Source organism: Sciurus carolinensis, unplaced genomic scaffold (assembly GCF_902686445.1).
Source record: "Sciurus carolinensis unplaced genomic scaffold, mSciCar1.2, whole genome shotgun sequence".
Lineage (NCBI taxonomy): Eukaryota > Metazoa > Chordata > Mammalia > Rodentia > Sciuridae > Sciurus > Sciurus carolinensis.
This window is the reverse complement of record NW_025920121.1, coordinates 964,223-983,535: the sequence shown is the minus strand read 5'-3', so window position 1 is coordinate 983,535 and position 19,313 is coordinate 964,223. Positions and strand designations below refer to the sequence as shown.

General features: G+C 42.7%; 1 protein-coding gene across 1 annotated transcript in view; it reads left to right on the top strand.

The window, feature by feature from the left end:
• Positions 1 to 7,588: 7,588 nt before the first annotated feature.
• The window catches only part of LOC124973759 (ral guanine nucleotide dissociation stimulator-like), a 12,237-nt gene continuing 512 nt past the window's right edge, over positions 7,589 to 19,313 (top strand). The window contains exons 1-6 of the mRNA XM_047537488.1: positions 7,589 to 9,899; positions 10,065 to 10,275; positions 12,301 to 13,151; positions 17,540 to 17,733; positions 18,708 to 18,916; positions 19,150 to 19,310. Of these exons, the coding sequence (XP_047393444.1) occupies positions 13,059 to 13,151; positions 17,540 to 17,733; positions 18,708 to 18,916; positions 19,150 to 19,310 (657 nt within the window). The 5' untranslated portion in view covers positions 7,589 to 9,899; positions 10,065 to 10,275; positions 12,301 to 13,058. The remainder of the gene's footprint in view (positions 9,900 to 10,064; positions 10,276 to 12,300; positions 13,152 to 17,539; positions 17,734 to 18,707; positions 18,917 to 19,149; positions 19,311 to 19,313) is intronic.

Sequence of the window (19,313 nt, the reverse complement as noted above, 5' to 3'; positions counted from 1 at the left end):
TGTGTTTTCAGCTTGGATGAGAATGAATTTGACAGCTCTAAGGAATGTGAAGTAGCATGTGTTAAAGAAATGAGGATCTAGGAAATGTCAGTCTTAGATTACAACAGTGTGTGTAAGAGGTTATGCTTGCTTTTCCCCTAATAACTAATAGATTTTGAGTTGAAATTGCATTTGCTAATTTTGAAATGTGGAACAAAGTATGGTGTTTGGTTCACTTCAAGGTTTATTCTTTTTTGTGGCAGTGTGGAAATGTGAGAGCAAGTTGGTGACATCTTTCAGCTGGATACATTGCCCAAAGAAGACCTCATATGTGTGCCAAGAAGCCAGTGATTCTATTGCAGAGAACTCAATGGAAATGTACAGATATTGTGTTGAAAATATTAATCTTGTTTTAAAATTAGGTACTTTAAAATAGTATATTGTCCTTCTTTTTTTTTTTTTTTTTTTTCTTCCAGTGACTCTATATGCATCTTGGTCACTGTGGTGGAATCTCACTACTTTACATTCTTTTACCTCTGTTTTGTTTTGTGTGTCTGTGTGTCTATGTGTTTTAACTTTTATATGTCTACACTGCAGTTACTTTTATGTTGAGACAATAAAATCAGAGAGACCTAAAATTTTTTTGGTAAAATCAAGCATTTTCCCCTCTTCATATAGATTGTAGATTGTTTTAAGTGTTGTCTGTAGCTGAGTCAATTTGAAATGTTACAAAGTTGTATGCCCAAAGACATTAGAGTCCTGCAGTAGAGGAATAAAAGGATGCCATTCCTGGAAATCAGAAGTGTATACGTTTTTCTGAGTTGGTTTATTCTCTATTGCATTTACAGTTTTTTCTATCTTTCTTTCTTTTTTTTTTATCCTAGAGGAAATAGATGGTAGTGTTTTATACTAGTGTAACTGGGTTATCTATTTTTGGGACTGGGGTGCATACCACAAATTGAACTCAGAGGCACTCAATCAGTGAGCCACATCTCCAGCCCTGGTTTGTACTTTATTTAGAGATAGTTTCTCACTGAGTTGCTCAGCTTTTCGCTTTTGCTGAGACTGACTTAAAACTTGCAATCCTCCAGCCTCAGCCTTCTGAACCACTGGGATTACAGGCGAGGGTCAGCATGCCTGGCTGTGGATAAGCTCTTGAACAAAAGAAGAAAAGAAAACATTTTCTGTGATAGAGGAATAAAGTAGACCATGATTCCAGTAGGACGTGATGCCTAGTTTGCCATGGATTCTGCTTCCCAACATCCAATGTGGTATAATGGATACCTTTTTCTAGCACCTTGTCATCTAATTTCTTTCCAATCAGTTCTGCCATATTTCTGCCAGCTTCTGAATTTCATTCTCTGCACTCTATGATGAGAGTCAAGAGAAAAGTGAAGATGTGATATAAATTGGTGAGTGTGGAAAGAATATAGAAATGGATTAATGACAATCACTGGTAATGTATCATGAGTTAGGAAAACAGAGCACTTATGTCACAATGGTCAACTTTCTATTTCTCCAGACACTGGGAATTGAAAACAGAGGGGTCTTTACCACTGAGCATATCTCCAGCCCGCCCCCCCCCCACCTTTTTTTTTTTTTTTTTTGAGACAGGGTGTCAAATTGCTTAGAGACTTGCTAAGTTTTTGAGGTTGACGTGGAACTTGTGCCTCATTTCTAACATGTCACTGGATGCTATTTTGTTTTCACTAATTGGGAATAAGTAAGCACCTTTTCTTCTTAGTATGTAAGCATTAAGCAGGTAGGGTCATTGAAATGTTCACTAGACATTGCTGTACAGTGCCCAGTGAATGTTTCTCTATGAAATTCTGTCCGGTGCTCTGTTTAGAAGTCCTGCTCTGTCCAGGGCATCTAGGTCAGCTCTGCATCTAAGGGGGAGATCCCTTTGACTGACTTAAAGGAGGTTGTTATGTGTTTCTGACTTTGATAGAAATGTCCGCATACCATGGAAGTAGTCAGGCTGCAGGGGGAGATTTTCATGTCTCACAAGACACCCCTGGTTAGAGAGTCTGGAGCCCAGCTTGATGTGGTGTTGAGGTGTTATGTGGGGGTTAGTTCCACCATAACCACTACTGGGTCCTCAGAGGGATGCACAACTGTGTGATACGATGTGGCTATCGGAATCCCCTGAGGAAAGGGATAGTAGGAAGGCTCAGCCTGAACACTGTGTCTGAAGTGGGCTTCTGCTCTAAACCATGAATATCAAATGTGCTTAATTTCACTGGGCTCCCAGAATGAGAATCAAAATGAGTAGTGTCACCTGTGAGCCATGTGTGAACTATCATCAAAGTACATTTTAGATGTGATCACAGCAAGAGTTTGAAAGGTGTTAGGGAGTCAGAGTTTAGGTTGCCTATTTTAATAAAAGTTTCTTCTTGGTACTCATAGTGAGTTGCATATATTCCTAAATACATATCCTCTCTCTGACACTGCTCTGGTGCACAAGGGAAGGTGGACATTAACTGCAAATAGTTTTCTTATTCTAATTTTCATATGTAGACTTTCCTTGCTGACATCGTTGATCTGGAACATCTAGTCCTAGAAGAAGAAAGTGTGGTAGTAACTTATAAGTTGCCAACAAAGTATTCCTTAATCTGGAACCTAAGCTGTGATGTTTATTCAAATCCCCTGAGAATGTATACAACTCCAGATTCTGACTTACCAGGGCTGGATGGGTGCCAACCGCCCATTCAGCCATTGTGTGAAGCACCTGTAGACTGTGAAGACTTTTGAGGATGAGTTCATGTATGGAGGCTGAAATTCTTCATAGGTCTTTGCATTTGGCAACTCACTGACAGTATCTGAGAAGGTAATCATTTACAACCATGTCCACAAAAATCTCCTGTAGTAGGCATAACAGCTCTTGGACTGGTAAAGATTATATTTCCTTTTTTTGTACTTCAGAAAGCTAATAATGACATAGTATCATATCCTTTTTTTTTCCTTTAAATATCCCTATGTCTAGACCAAGCATTATTGTTGGTAGGTAGGAAGGGAAGAACTTGAATTCAGGAATTTTTTTTTTTTTTTTTTTTTTTTTTTTTTGTGGTGCTGGGGATTGAACCCAGGGCCTTGTGCTTGCAAGGCAAGCACTCTACTGACTCAACTATCCCCCAGCCCTGAATTCAGGAATTTTACTGGCATGTTTTAATCTCCTGTTTCTAAATGATTACTTTTAACATATGAAGATTTGCCTCCACTAGAGTTTTTGCTGTTGAATTTCCCAGCAGTGGGCATCCAGGTCATCCTCAACTCCCAGTGAGCACAGGTGAGGCAGCTGCAGGGAACATGAAAATAAATATCCTTCTACATGTTTCCTTCAGAAACTGCTTAAGCATCATTAGGTTGTGTATCCACAGGTAGAATTTCTGGATCAAAGAATGTATGTTTACCTTTTTTTTAATTTGTTTTTATTGTACACAAATGGAATACATACTGTTTCTCTATATATGAAGTAAAGTCCTACCATTTGTGTAGTCATATTTTTACATAGGATAATAGTGTTTGATTCATACTGTTATTTTTTCCTTCACCCCCACCCCTCCCACCCCTCTTTTCCTTCCCCCACTATGTGTCATCATCCACTGATCAGGGAGATCATTCATCCTTTGGTTTTTTGAGATTGGCTTGTCTCATTTAGTATGATATTCTCCAATTTCATCCATTTGCTTGCAAATGCCATAATTTTATTCTTCTTTATGGCTGAGTAATATTCCATTGTATATATATACCACAGTTTCTTTATCCATTCATCAATTGAAGGACATCTAGGTTGGTTCCACAGTCTGGCTATGGTGAATTGAGTAGCTATGAACATTGATGTGGCTGCATCTCTGTAGTATGCTGACTTTAAGTCCTTTGGGTTTAGGCCAAGGAGTGTGATAGCTGGGTCAAATGGTAGGTCCATTCCAAGTTTTCTATGGAATCTCCACACTGCTTTCCAGAGTGGCTGCACTAATTTGCAGCCTCTTCAGCAATGTATGAGTGTACCTTTTCCCTCACATCCTCTCCAACACCTGTTGTTGCTTGTATTCTTGATAATTGCCATTCTAATTGGGGTGAGATGGAATCTTAGGGTGGTTTTGATTTGCATTTCTCTTATTACTAGAGATGTTGAACATTTTTTTATATATCTGTTGATTGTGTGTAGATCTTCTGTGAAGTGTCTGTTCATTTCCTTAGCCCATTTGTTGATTTGGTTATTTGTATTCTTGGTGTAGAGTTTTTTGAGTCCTTTATAGATTCTGGAGATTAGTGCTCTATCTGAAGTATAAGTGGCAAAGATTTTCTCCCACGCTGTAGGCTCCTTTTTCACATTGCTCATAGTTTCCTTTGCTGAAAGCTTTTTAGTTTGAATCTATCCCAGTTATTGATTCTTGCTTTTGTATATTTACTTTTTTGACTAAGCACTTCCAGGTGACTCTTCTGAATATCTCAAACTGTCCACATGTCACCTGCATTCTATCATCTAGCTTTCTACCTTTCGATGTGTAGTGGATACAAAGTGACAGCACACTGTTTTCACTGGTATTTTTTCTTAACATGTCTCAAATGCTTTTCACTTTGGGGGGATTTTCTCTTGTGAAAATGAGGTTCCTCTTGATCCCCATGTTCATTCCTCTACTTGACTACTTTTTTCTTTCCGCTCATGAGCGTTGTCTGGAGTATGTGGGATAGTTTGTCCATTACAAACCCTATCAGGTCCTCTAGAACTTTCAATTAGTAAAATTCCTAAACAGTAAGTAAGCACAGTAATTGGTGTACCAATATGAGAAGAAAAGTGTTGGATGATAGATTCAAAACACAAAGTTATTCTTTATTATTTACAAAATAATAACAGTATTTACAAAATAATAAAAGAATGAAGCCATGACATAGACTGAGATAAAATATATCATCAGGACCTTAGATATTCTGTAATAAATCTGTATCTCTTGAAGTGTGGAATTGATAGTCTTTTGGTAATGAAAGGAAGCAAAGTTAGCAAAGCAAATGATAATCTGTTTATAATTTTCTGTGATTTGGTTGAAGTGGTAAAATTGTATGTAGATTAATGGGTCAAATAAGTTGATAATTATTTTAGGTGCTATCAAACTGAGGTTTGTTGGCTGTGCATCAGGTTTCTGAAGAAAGCTAGGACTGTTCAGTGACATGGAGCCATCACTGTTGGGATAGCCATCTCAGATTCCTGCAGCCTGAGTGCAGTCTTGAACAGGCAATGTATTCGTTCCTTTTCCTAAACTTCAGGCTATATGTGAACATTTATGAATGATTCCTAGCTATTTTCTCATCCTTTGAGTCATTTCTGCTATATATTTTGTGAGACATTTTATGTGTGAGGCTTAAAAAATAGCACAATATTTTGTAAAGAAAAACCTTGTGACTTTTGTCATATAATATTTAATAGGTTTGTTCAGAAATCAAAAATTCTATTCAGAGTTATTTGCATCTGAGCCAGTTAAACATATTTGTAGGCATCCTGGAGAAGTGGAAGGTTTTATCTTTAGATCTGTCATCGTGTTTTTTTTTTTTTTAATTCACAAATTTGCAGACCATTATATCAAATGTGTAATTGGACGCCATTTAACTGACCCACTTTTAGATTTTAGGTATTTTTCCATTAATGCTGCATTTTTCACCACTTTGAAAAGCAGAAGATCTAGGGCCAACCTACCAATGGTTAGGTGGAAACTGGTCTTCAGTTTGGCATATCCCTCCCTCAGTATCCCAGAGGTCATCTGCCTAGTCAGCTTTCCTTACTCCTATTACTTCCCTGGCTTCCATAGTTACCACATGCCATATATGAATCGGGGACCCATGTGCTACAACATTGCATTCTCTGATTATCACAAGTCCAGTTTTCACTTAGCCATACCTGACACAGCCAGTAATATTTACAAGCAAATGTTAGATTTTAAAGGATTCTATTCTATGTGCTCCTTTCTAAAAAAGTATTAGGCAGGACTATAGCACACATAATTATTCATTAAAGAACACTGTGTTGATTGCCTGCCCTCTGGCTCCAGGCTTCAGGGTGATGATCAGGGCCCCTTGGCTCCGACTGCAGGCGAGATGCTCCTGGGGAGCCCACTCGGATCCCAAGTGCCTGGAAATGCCACAACTTCTCATCATCATACCCATGAATCTCCACCAGAGCAGGGAATAAAATATTTATTTCAAAAAATGATGAAGGTATGGAAATTGGAACTTTGACTATTTACAACTAAGAAAAATACAGGAAATTTTAAGTGTGAGTGAAGGTTAAAAATCATATAACAGGGACAAAACCAATTAGCAGTGACTATTCATAATTAAAACTTCATTGCCAGCAGAAATGAAGACCATTTAATTCTCAGAAAAGAATTCAATTTATGCCAGTTACTTTTGAGGAGCTATGTATGTCTTTAAGAATATATCCACAGCACTTTTTGAAGCATATCCTCTGAAAGGAAATGTTGAAAATTTGAAAAAAGATCTAGTCCATGTTTCAATTTTTAACTTGACCAATTTCAAATGTAGCATTGAGTTAAACTCCTGGTCAAAAATTTGTATAGATAAGACATTTAAAAGTAAAGGACAAGTTTCTAAAAGTGCTCCATTTGAGAGCGTCTTTACAAAATGTCCATTATCCTTCAATTAAAAAAAAAATTCTTCTTGTGCCCAAACATAAAATTTTAATGATTGTGGGGAGGTTCTTACCCACTATTGCTTAATAAATATTTGGATATAGGTTTCTGGGAAGTATGCTACATGTGTAATTAAACTTCTCTAGCCAGGTCTCTACCCTGATTAGTTACCAGTGTGTTTATATTGGTGGTAAAAATATGAATATAGGGAAACCCATCAAAACCTTAGTATTGGTTGTAATGCCAGAAATCATCAATATACTCATTTTTCAAAGAACCCTTACAAAGATGAACAATGGGGGAATGTGTTATTTTAATGCTCTAAGCTTAACTACCATCCAAATAATTCACAGGCAAAACAAGCCTTGCAAGTATAAATTATGTAAAGGAGCACTTAATCAAATTGCAAAACTTACTCAATAGAAGAGAATTCATATAGGAAGGGAGCCCTATGAATTTAAAAAATGTATTAAAGCATTTCATTGTTCAAACCTTTCTAAACCTCATAGATACCATGACAGTGATAAGCCCTACAAATCTGAAGAATGTGGCAGAATTTTTAAACAACGATCACCTCCTGTTAAGCATCAGAGGATTCGTGTTGGGGTGAAGCTCTGCAAGTGTAAAGAATGTGACAAAGCCATTAACAATTGCTCAACCCTTTCTAAACATCTCAGGTGGCATAGCAGTGACAATAAAATAGCTCATGTGATACTCAATACCAGATACTTTGTACTGGAGACAGATTCCACAAATGTACACAATGTGCCAAAGCCTTAAAGAATTTTTCAGTCCTTACTCAACACCAGAGTACTCATGCTGGAAAGAAGAAGTACAACTTTGAAGAATGTGGCAAAGATTTTCATATAAGATCATTGCATACTGGACACCAGAGAATTCGTAGAGGAGAGAGGCCCCACAAATGTGAAGAATGTGGAAAAATTTTTTTTCAAAGCCCAAAGCTTACTCTGCATGAGAGAATTCATACTGGAGAGAACTCCTACAACTGTGAAGCATGTGGCAAAGGTTTTCGTTACAGATCAAACCTTTTGATACACAAGAGATTTCATACTGTAGAAAAACCCTACAAATACGAAGAATGTGGCAAAGTTTTTAGTGAAAGAGCAGGCATTACTGTACACCAGGGAATTCATACTGGAGGGAAGCCCTACACATGTGAGGAATGTGGCAATGGTTTTAACCAAAGATCATCTTTTAAGGAACACCAGAAGATTCATACAGGAGAGAGGCTCTACACATGTGAAAAAGTGGCAAAGGTTTTAAATGTAGATTATATATTAAGAAACACCAGAGAATTCATACTGCAGAGAAGCCCTACAACTGTGAAGCATGTGGCAAAGGTTTTCATTACAGATCAAACCTTTTGATACACAAGAGATTTCACACTGGAGAAAAAACCCTACAAATGCGAAGGATGTGGCAAAGGATTTAAGCAAGGAGCACATCTTAAAGAACACCAGAAAATTCATTCTAGAGAGAAGTCCTACAAATCTAAAGAATGTAACAAAACTTTTAATGAAATGCAAAAACTTATTCATACTGGAGAGAAGCCCTACCAATGTGGAGGATGTGGTAAAGCTTTTAATCAAGAATCCTACCTTATTTACTACCAGGGAATTCATACAGGAAATAATCCCTAAACATGTGGAGAATGTGGCAAAGGCTTTCATTACAGATCAAACCTTACTGTACACCAGAGAATTCATACTGGAGAGAAGCCCTACAAATTTGGAGAATGTGGCAAAGGTTTTTGTCGAAAAACAAACCGTAATAGCCACCAAAGTATTCATATGGAGAGAAGCCTTACAGATATAAAGAATGTGGTGAATGTTTTTCTCAAACATGGCAACTTAAAGTACACCAGAGAACTCATACTGCAGAGAAGCCATAGAACTGTAAAGAATGTGGCAAAGCTTTTAGTGAAAGATGAAAGCTTGCTGAACACCAGAGGGTTCATACTGAAGACTGGCCCTACACATGTGGTGAATGTGGCAAAGGTTTTTCTTACAGATCAAACTTTATTCAACACCAGAAAAATCATGCTGGAGAGAAGCCCTAGCAATGTGAAGAATGTGGGAAAGGTTTGAAGTAAAGAGCACATCTTGAAGATCACCAGAAAATTCATACTGGAAAGAAGCCCTGCATATGTGAAGAATGTGGCAAAAGTTTTAAAGGTCATATTTTAAGAAACATAAGAAAATTCATACTGAGAGCAGCCCTACAAATGTGAAGAATGTGATAAAGCTTTTTGTTGTAGGTCAGTACTTGCTCAACACCAGAAAGTTCATACTGGAGAGAAACCCTACAAATGTGAAGAATGTGGCAAAGGTTTTATCCAAAGATTATACTTTATTGACCACCAGAGAATTCATACTGGAGAGAAGACATAGCATTGTAAAGAAAATGGCAAAGGTTTTGATTGAAGTTCATGCTTTACTCTACATCAAAAAATTCATACTGGAGAAGACCTTTGTAAATGAAACATTGTGCCAGTGACTCTAAGGATGTTAAACCGTTATTCCACACCAGAGGAATTACAGCAAGTAGAAATAGAAATGTTAAAAAAAGTGAAAAATTTCCCAACAGTTGTTTATTCACACCTTATTCCACCCCTGAAAATTTATACTTTGAAAGTATAAGTGGAAAAATTATCACAAAACTTTTAGTCATCATTCAAACATTACTAAGAATTGAAGAATTCATAGTGCATACAAACCCTAAAATTGTAAGTAATGTGTCCAAGCCATTAATCAAATTTCAAATATTCTTCAAAATATGAAATTTCATACCTGTAGTGAACGTGGAATAACATTTGTCCAAAATATATACCATTGATAACAAAATACTTAAAATAAAAATCCTTTTCAAACATAAAAAAATAAAAATTAAAAAAAGAACACTGTGTTTTAAGTGTCCTCCATTGAAAAGTGGACACGTCTCTGACACACTTTTTATTTGGGGGGTATTATTTATGGGGAATTACAGCAGGTATGTGATAGTATTCTTTTCCTCATCATTTTTGTGAATAAGGATAAGATAGTTATTCCAAGTGCAGATGTTTCCCACTTGTATGAATGGATGCTGGGTGTCCCCTGCTGCTTGCATGTGTGCATATTATGCTTGACACTAATATTGTACTTGATGAGTGGCAGGAAGTCAGTACTGAAGTTGAACTCTTATTTTCTAGCAGCTGGGCTCAAGATCCTTGGTGTGCCTTCTGCAGTTCTGGCTGCGCTCTTCAAGTTCTTCAAGGTGACTTCCTGGTCATCAGAATCATGGTGTCTGCCCTTAGAGCATGTAAAGCATTGTTTCATGAGTGTGAAAATGGTCATGTGCAAGGTTCCTGGGAGGAGAGATCGTTGATAATGGACTCTGTGTGCCTCACCAATGAACTGTTTTTTCTTCTTTGGTTTTCAGGAAGAAAGTGCCTTCAAACACCTGTGCACCTGGGAATCCAGGCATCTGCTTCACTTCAGAAGAAGCATTCATGATTCATTTCAAGAAGACTTGAGCAGGAAGAACTGAGCTTCAGGTATACCGCAGGTACCTTGCATTGCAGATGGGTTAGAAGAGAGAAGAGCTGCTTCATGGGATTTTATCACATTTTTCCTGAAAGTCCCACACACAGGTGAGTCCCCACAATATTTAGAAGCCATTTCCCAACCTTTTTAATGGAATTGAATCAGAACCCCTGATGATGTGGAAGAGCCATAATTAGTTTGGATGTTAATCATGTATTTCGTTCCTGAGCTCATTGCTCAATCCAACCATTCGACCTTGAGTATGTGAGCTTCTCAAATCACAGGCAGTGCTCTTGCTTTGTGAGAACATCACCCTGATTCAGTGAGCCTGATGCAGGCTGCAGCCACTCAGTGTTCTTGTGAAGGCCTATTTGTGTGACTGGTCTCTGGCATCCTTGTCCAGCCCTGCTTAGAGTAGGGGGTTAAGGGTCCAGGCAGGTACCCTGTTACTCTTGACCTCCATTGCCATTGGGCCTCTCCAGTGTCCCTGGACTACAGCCTGCTCTTGTGGCCTGGGCTCAGTGAATCTGAGGTTTGGAATCCCACTGTGTGTCCAGATTCCAGGCCCTCCAGGAGCCTTATAACTGGTACAACCTTTCTTAATTTTGTTTGGGAGAATTCTCCCACCCATCCTCCTCCATTCTTATCACACATTTTGTAACTTCACACTTGAGGACCTTTATTCATTGACTTAGTTCTCAGTGATGATGGTTGCTAAGACTTTGTCGCTCATTCAAGGTCATACCACTTGCATGGTAGGTCTAGAGCACTAATCTTCCTAATATAGTTTGCAGGACTCTCTCATTTAGGCTATGACTGCCTCTGAAACACACACACTACATTTGGAGTGTCAAAACTCTTGATATTGTTTCTTTGGCAAGTATGCATTCTCTTCCAATTTGGAATGTCTTAAACATTCCCATTTGGATGTTTGTAGAGGTAATGCAGGAGAAATTTCATTTAAAATATAGAAAACACAAAAATAACAGTCCTATTTTTTACACTAAGCACCTGTAATTAAAATCCCTTTTTTGTGCTTCTATCAGTTGCTCCTTTGAACTTTTGCAGAAAAATTTGCTGGAGTGCAAGGTCTCAAGAAATAAATGTCAATCATTCTGTGTTTTGAAGTGAAGAATGTGTTCAGGATGTGAATGCTTTCCAGCCAATGCCCATTAATGGCTTCATCACAGGTCAATCAGAGGGTTCTCTCGGGTAAACTGTTTTATATCAGTAACACAGGCACCAGCCCCTGCAGTGTGTGCCTAGCCATTTCCCCACGTGGGCTGACTTGGCACTTTTCATTCCTCATGACTGACACTGTGTAGTCATTTGAGTGTGTCTGTGGCCCAGATGTGATCTGTGCGGCCATCATGCTACAGTCCTGGTGCAGGCAGGCCCTAGGCTGCTCCAACAAACCCTGCAAACTAGGTGCCATACAGCAGAAGAGAGGTCTTCTGTCTAGTTCCAGAGGCTCCAGGCAAGAAGTGTGGGCTCTCCCAGTGCCACAGTCCCTCACAGGGTTCCCAGGTAGTGTTCTCCCCAACTCTCCCAGCTCATTCCCACTATCCTGCTACTGCCCACAATCTGTTTTCCTTTCTGGGCCATCCAGTCTCTGCTTCAAACCTCAAACAGCCTGTTTACCCCAGCCTTTCTGGGTCTCTTTGTCCAAACTCCCATTTCTACAAGAATTGCAGACATTGGATTTGGGACCTGTTTAAACTGTGTTCCTTCATGTGACCTCTCCTTAGCTTCATCAGTGTGTAAAGACTGTTTCCCCACAAACTAGCACCCACTTTTGGGTGAACGAGAATTTTCAGGGGACACTCTTCTCTCAAGTACACTGGCCTTATTTCAGAGCTCTCCAAACTGAGACTTCCTGGTACCCCTTGTCCTTATTGGTGTCATGGTAGGTTTCATCTTCCTGACTGAGAGGATCTAGTGACCTGGCAATTCACTCTCTCTGAAAACAGCAACACTCTGCAGTGTTCCCCAAGGGCTCTGCAGAGCTTTGCATTTGAGCTACTCTCTGACGTGTGCAACATGTCCTAGAAAGTGGACTGACCCCCTCCTGCCTGAAAGCCCAATGCTTGATACCCTTTGAAGTAAGTTGTTATTTTGGATTCTTTCTTTAGTGGGCAGGTGCTTGAATCCTCTCCTTGAAGGTTTGCAGGCCTAAAGACCAGATGTGTCCGGATGTTGACTTGAAGGATATCAGCTCCTATAAGCCCTCATCTTGGTGGTAGTTGTTCCTCCCCTGGATGCAAAGCAAGAAAATGCAGTTGGCCCTGTGTCCATCCTCCTCCTTCCACATACCCAGCAGCTGCAAATCAAAACTATCAGGAAAGAAATTGTATCCTGTGGACATTTACTTGTCATTGTTTCCTAGATCATACAGGGTTATGGAGAATTACATTGCGATTTTATTGTATTAGGTGTCAGAAACATCATTATAGGTAGAAGATATGGAAATACTCTGGCATTTTTAAAAGAGACTTGAGCATGTGAGGACTGTGGTGTTCTCTGTGCACTTGGAACAGACCTCCTGTGTATTTCCTGTGATGTTTCTGATTTCCAGACTTGAGAACCTTTAGGGCTTCACTGTGAGTCAGCCCCATGGAAATGCAGTATGTGGGCAGTCAGAGGTGGTGTGCAGAACCTCAGTGAGGGCTTGAAAGACCACATCCCACACTGCAACCAGGAGCAGAGAAGGGAGCCCTCTCCCCATGTTGTCACTTTATCTCTTGTTTTATAACAAGATCATGTCTTATGAAATTTTGCACACATTCTGAATAATTCCCATACGTTTGGATGATCTGGGAAGCATAGATTTCATTGTTTTTTCTCCCATATGATGTGTTACCAGGTGGGAACTTGAAGACATGATCAGGCCATGGAGTCTCCTCATTTGGGAAGGGGCTACTCAAAGAAATCCTTGTTCCTGTTTTACCTTCTGCCACAGGAGGACACAAGAAGGTTTTCAGATGTGGGTACCTGACTTGCAGCCTCCAGAATTCGAGAAATAAATCTTGTGGTATAAATTACGCAGTTTCCTGTATTCTGCCATCACAACACACACAGTTCTTTGAGAGTCGATCAGCAATTCCCTTATTTTTAAATTCTGATAAAATACACCAAACATCCCTTTTTAATTCAGAGGCTTTAAGCATAGGTATGTTGCAGTCTAGACATCACCACTGTCCCTCTCCAGAACTCAGGTGGACATACTGACCAGACTGACTTTGAGTCCCTTCCGCAGGCCCAAGAAAGGAACATTCTTCTTTATGTTTTTATGAACAGGATTATTGGGAATCTGAGTTAAATCCTACAAAATTTGTCTTTCTTGGACAATGTCATTTTCAAAAGGGTATGGCTCACCCCCACTCCTGGGAATCCAGGTCCACTGCCAATTCTGCAGGCGTGTCAATCTCGGTCTCAGTGTCAGGCAGTGGTAATTGTGCATATGAGCTGTGTGTCCAAGTCAGTGGGCAGCTGTGACCCCAGGATCTAGACTATTGGATCCCAGCCTGTGGGTTCCCCCATTCTCCAGGTCTTTGCAGACCGATGTGCACCAAGGCCGTGTGCATGGTGGGTTCAGGAGGTGCTTGTAGGATGAGTCCTGAGGTGGTAGGAGGGGCCATCCCAGTGGAGGAGAGGACACTTTTGCCTAGCCAGGTGTTGTGTCGTGGGTCATGTTAGACTAGAAGTATGAGCAATGCCTAGATTGTCCTGGTCTCTCTGGGCCCAGCCTAGGAGCTGACAACTGGTGTGGCCTCCTAAATACTAAGACTCAGGAATCCCAGAGTAAAGGGCTAGTCCAGAGCCAGTGGAACCTGAGTGTCTTTAAGAGCACTTTTGTGCTGGGAGGCAGGGAAACATTATTGTGATGACACCTGAGGCAGATATGCGTGCTTCAAGTCCAGGTGGAGATGCTGAGGAGCAGCCTGGGATGGCATGTGGCTTCCCCACATCCACACACCTGGGGCATCCCGGGGCTCTGAGAAGCACAGCAGCAGGATGAGTACTGAGGGAGTCCACTGTCTCTGCAGAGTGAATGGGCTGTCTTCAGGGCCCCCAGCAATTCCATGTCACACCATCTGATCCCAGAGTCCTGAGCATCTTGTTGAGGCTCAGTCTGTTGCCACATTTCTCTACCTTGCAGAACCCTCTTGGCTCCCTCTGCACTCATTTCCTTGAAAATCAAACCATGTAGGGTGGGCTACACATCATCCAGAGCTACCCAGACATATTCCACAGTGTCACCATCTCTTTGTGGGACATGAACAGTTGACCATAGCAGATTGGGGTGGGCCACAAGCACCCTGGGATCCATGTTCAAATCACATCAGGACAATCAATAAACTGAGGAAGCAGAGAGGGAGGATTGATCAAGGCAGAGGGCTCAGAAGGTCAGAGTACAGAGTGCAATGGAGAGTTCTGGCAGGGGCCGTTTTGAGGTTTAGAAATGGTGTGCTGGTGGTGGCTGGGGTGTCTCCATGCTTCCCAAAGCCTTCACAGGTGGAAGATGCCCCAGAGTGTTCATGAATAGATACAGTGGAAGGTTCATCGGTCACCTTTTTCCTGTTGAAGTATGATACCCCCTTTGTGTTTAGGAGCATTCTAAGGGAAAGCCTCACTTCTGCTTAAAAAAAAAATTGTGGGGAGAAAAAAGGTGCATGGGCCTGTGACCGAAGGACATACATGTTCCCAGAATTTTCTGGTGGACTTAGTTGTCCATTCGTCCATCCATCCATCAACCACTAATGTCCTTGGGTCTTTCGAAAGTGCTCTCCTTTTCCTGGGTTTCCTGAAGAGAAATCATCTTGGGGTCTCGGGGGAATAGGGACATGTGTTCAGCAGAGGGCGTTGGTACACTGAGTATCTCAGAGGCAGTCCTTTTTGGAACCCAATGGTCCTCATTTTGGAATGCGCTAGGGTACTAACCATGGTTAGGGTGAGGACACCCTGGGGCCTGCAGAGGGAAAGAGGGACAGTGGAGACTGATATTGCTCCTGGATTTGAGAGGACTTAATTTTGTGCGTGGGAACCTGAAACCTCATTACCTTAGGACACACACACTCAGGTCAAGGTTTTGAGAGCAGTGTCCTTTCTGGGGTACAGGGCTGGTTTTAGCACCAGGAATTTCACTGCTCTCCATTGTAGTGGAGCAACTGGATGCAGGGAAGAGATCCTGTGGTCTTGCTTTGTCCACAGTAACCCATGTCATGGGTCCTCCCATCACCAGCATTTCTGGATAAAAGAAGCCACTCAGACAGGGCTTTCCAATGAATTCTCTTCTGTTCACTCATTACTGTGATCTGGCAGTTACACATCCAAGGGTCTTGTCAGCATGGATATGACTCAGTCACCACCATGAGTTCTACCTACAGTGGCTGCAGATATGCAACATCTGAAAGCAAATGCACATGAAAGAAAAGAGCAATATCCAAGACCAAAATAGGATCAGGTGTGACAAGGAGAGCAGGAGTCACTGGGGTGTGGGGGATGGGCTCAGTGGGGTGGCATTGCCTCTGGAACCAGAATGACATGAGGGGGTCAGCCCTGCTCATTGTGGGAGCAGTGTGTTGGGGAAGGTGTGGCCATACAGAAAATGGGAAACAGGATTGAATTTGGCCACAGGAGGAGGTTGGATTCATGGCCAATGTGGCTTGGAGGGCACAGGCAGACAGGGATAGGCTAGTGCACACCCCAAAGCATGGAGGCTGCCTTGATGTCCTGAAACACCAGCCCTCTAAGCCATGACTAACAACTACAGGCATTGATGAGGTCAGTTTCTGTGCACCTGCATCAAAGGGGCTCAGCTGGACACCTGTTTTCAGGAGGCTGGAACTATAGCCTCCTTTGAGGCTCAGCTGGGAGGATCTGCCTCTGGGCTTATGCCTGTGTTCTTTGGAGGATCCCATTTGGCTGAGCCTTAGTGGTTCTCTGATGGGAGGATGGGACACTGTCATGTCATTCTCACAGGACGGTGTCCACAGGACAGCTCATGATGGATAAATGTTGACTGCCTGGATCAAGAATGAAAATGAGACTGGGAAGCAATACTGGAGATAGGGATCCAGAAAGAAGCCATAGGCTTCCCAGAACTCCATCCTGGAGATGATATGCCATCACCATTTTCTGCTTCTAGTCCAATGGATCCAGAGACAGAGTCTGATCCACCTCCAGGAGAGGATGTACTGGCTTTGGGCAGCAGGGTGCTGTGGTACCACAGAGTATCTGTGAGGCCCCCACCTCATAGCCTGAGAAGAGGCACTTGGGCAATTTGAAGTCTCATGAGAGGCCTTGGGTGGTCTGTGCCAGAGAGGTCTGCCTCTGAATCTCCATCCGCTCCAGCTTGTCATGATGTAGAGTGGAAACAGCAGCCAAAAGGGACGGACCTTGTCCAGAATTCTATGTGGGACACAAGCCTGATTGAGTTGGGGTGCATTCTTTCTCTGTCCCTTTCTTGTGATTGTACCATTTCTAAGTTTGTGCCTTCATAAGCTACGATTCCTGTCTGTTGTTTTCAGAGATAGTACAGGTATTTATAGGCAAATATATCCAAAGTCAATCTAGAAATCGAAGGCTACATCCATACCCTGAAATGTTGGGGACACTGGGGAACCCAAGGGCGGCACAAAGTTTGGTCCAGCGTCACACAGCTGGTGAGAAGGAGGGTCTGCTTGTGAATTCAGATTTGAATCCTCACGCTGGAACTCTATTGGGAGCCAAGGTGGGTAGGGTCTGGTGGGTGAAGTTGGTGAACATGTGTTCAGTTGTGCACTTGATGTGTGTTGAGGTGGGAGCAATCAGCAGCCCTTGCGGTTTTGGGAGTAGTCTTGTGTGAATATGAGGCTTGGGTAGAGGCAGCACAGGACGTGACCTCAGTGCCTTGATGATGGATCAAATGGAACATGGAACCCTGGTAACCAGGCACCCACTTCACTGAGCAACCCATCCCAGCTCAGTCTGTTGGAGACACTGGAGCGAGAGGGATGTTCTCTTGTTGTTTCAAAAAACGTCGAGCCTTAGGCCCCCAGGAATCTCAGGGGGACCACCTTGCTCTTGTGTGGGAAGAGGGGGTGAGGTTTCGTCCTAGACGCCAGAGTCTGGGGACACTTTCCCAGAGAAGCTCAACAGCAACACTGAGCAGCACAGGACAAGTGAGCAGAGCAGGCCCTCATTTAGGATCCCTCATGAATGGCCCACCACTCACACTCTGGCTCTGTGTGTGTGTGTGTGTGTGTGTGTGTGTGTGTGTGCCAATGAGAACTGTCCCATTCTGATGTTACTTCATTATATTGGGATAAAGCATTTTTCTGTTTGCTACCATTTCCATTTTTGATCCCACCATTCTTGGTCCCAAACCAGGGTGAAAATGATCTGTTTCTGAACACGGATGAGCCCTGTGGGATAGAGACGCTTGAAGGTAACAGAGAGGCAGAGCTCATGAACCAGCTGGTGCCTGTCTTTTTTGGTAGGAACCCCGACTGGGGCAGCACCTTCAGGTCTATTTACTCAGCTTTCATCACCAGCCAGCAGGTGCTGGAGCTGCTCTTCCCAAGGTAAGACCATACCTCTGAGACCAAGTGTACCATCAACTCATACTTGGGTCTTGAGGAAGTCATGTATCTCTCAGAGAACCAAACACTTTGTGAGACCTAGGGGGATCAGAGGACCAAGCTCATAGTATACTGTCAGCACCAAGTGGGTGGTGGTGGGGAGTTACCTTGTCTTCTCAGGCAGAAGAAATCACCCTCTCTCACCACCTGGTCCACAGAGGTGTGTGGAGCAGCCTACACACATTGGGCTCTGGTGTTTGAGGCTGTGTACTCAGCTCAATTCCAGGCGGGCTCAGTGAGCCCTGGGGTTTCTTTCTGGTTGCTTGTTCCCTTCCTGCATGGAGAAGCTCTGTGCTAGGGGCCTGACTTTCTTTAGGCCTTGGGGAAAGCACTTTTGCTTTAGAAAGGATGTTCCAGATTCCATAGTGCTACAGAAATTCCCTTCTTAATTACAGCCAGACAGGAATTGGTGGCTGGAAGCTCCCATGCCCAGTGAGATATGTGCAAAGTAGATGTTTGGTCTCCCTCTTGAATGAACATACAGAAAGCACCCACTGTGGGAAGACACGTTGAAAGGCATTATGACAATTCAGTTGAAAATGTGGTAAAAATCTGTTATCTTGTCTCTTTTGATGGTATCAGAAGTAGGCTATCTGCATGTGTCACCATCCGTTCCTCCTTTAGACAGGACTGCATCTTGTCCTACCCCAATGAGCATAGTAGACCAAGAGACCATCAACATGAGGTGGAATGTGGCCAAAAGTGAGGGCTGCTGTTTCCAGATTAGTAAGCTGCCAGGTTGTAAGTTTTTTGTACAGAGAGTTGCCTGTCACTGTGTACAGCCACAGTGTCTTGGCTATGGTGGACTGGCCTGTGCAGAGACAGTAAGGCAGAGGCTGCCAAGGCCAGTTTTGGTGGTGGGGGCTGTGGGGAAGAGCGTCTAGGCTTCTGCTGACTGCACACCTGCTTGTTCACAGTGCCGTGCCCATCAACCCGGGTACCTGGATGGAGCAGTACAGCGAGGCTTTCCATCAGCCTCTAGGCCTCATGATTCTCCAGCTGCTGCTGCCTTACCTTCAACTGTACATGGGTGGCTTGAATCTGGAGCGCCAAGCACACCACCTGCTGGCACAGCTGGAGGATGGCAAGTCCAGCGAGGCAGAGCCTGAGTTCCAGGAGGCCTGGGGTGTGTACATAAGGGTCTTCATAGGTCAGAGTTTGGTCCCAGAGGGTGGAATGTGTATGACTGCTGTTGGGCTGGGAACAACGAGAAGCCACTTTCCACTCAGGCCATGCCCCTGTCTGAGAATAGGTCCACCATGGGCTCAGGGGCTGAGATCTTCGTGGGAGACAGTGTGGATTGTCTGTTTTTGCAAAGCTCACGTCCAGTCTGTCATGTTGGAATCTTTTCTCCTCTAGCTACAGACTCACTTCCAATGCCCACCCCAGGGCTAGAGCCTCATCAAGGAGCTGCTCTTGTGGCCAGTGAAGGAGCAGCACCATCGCCAGAGGCAGAGCTCAAGTCCAGTACCCCCAAGGTCTCTGCTCCGAGCTCCACAGTACCTCTGTACAACCAGCGAGTG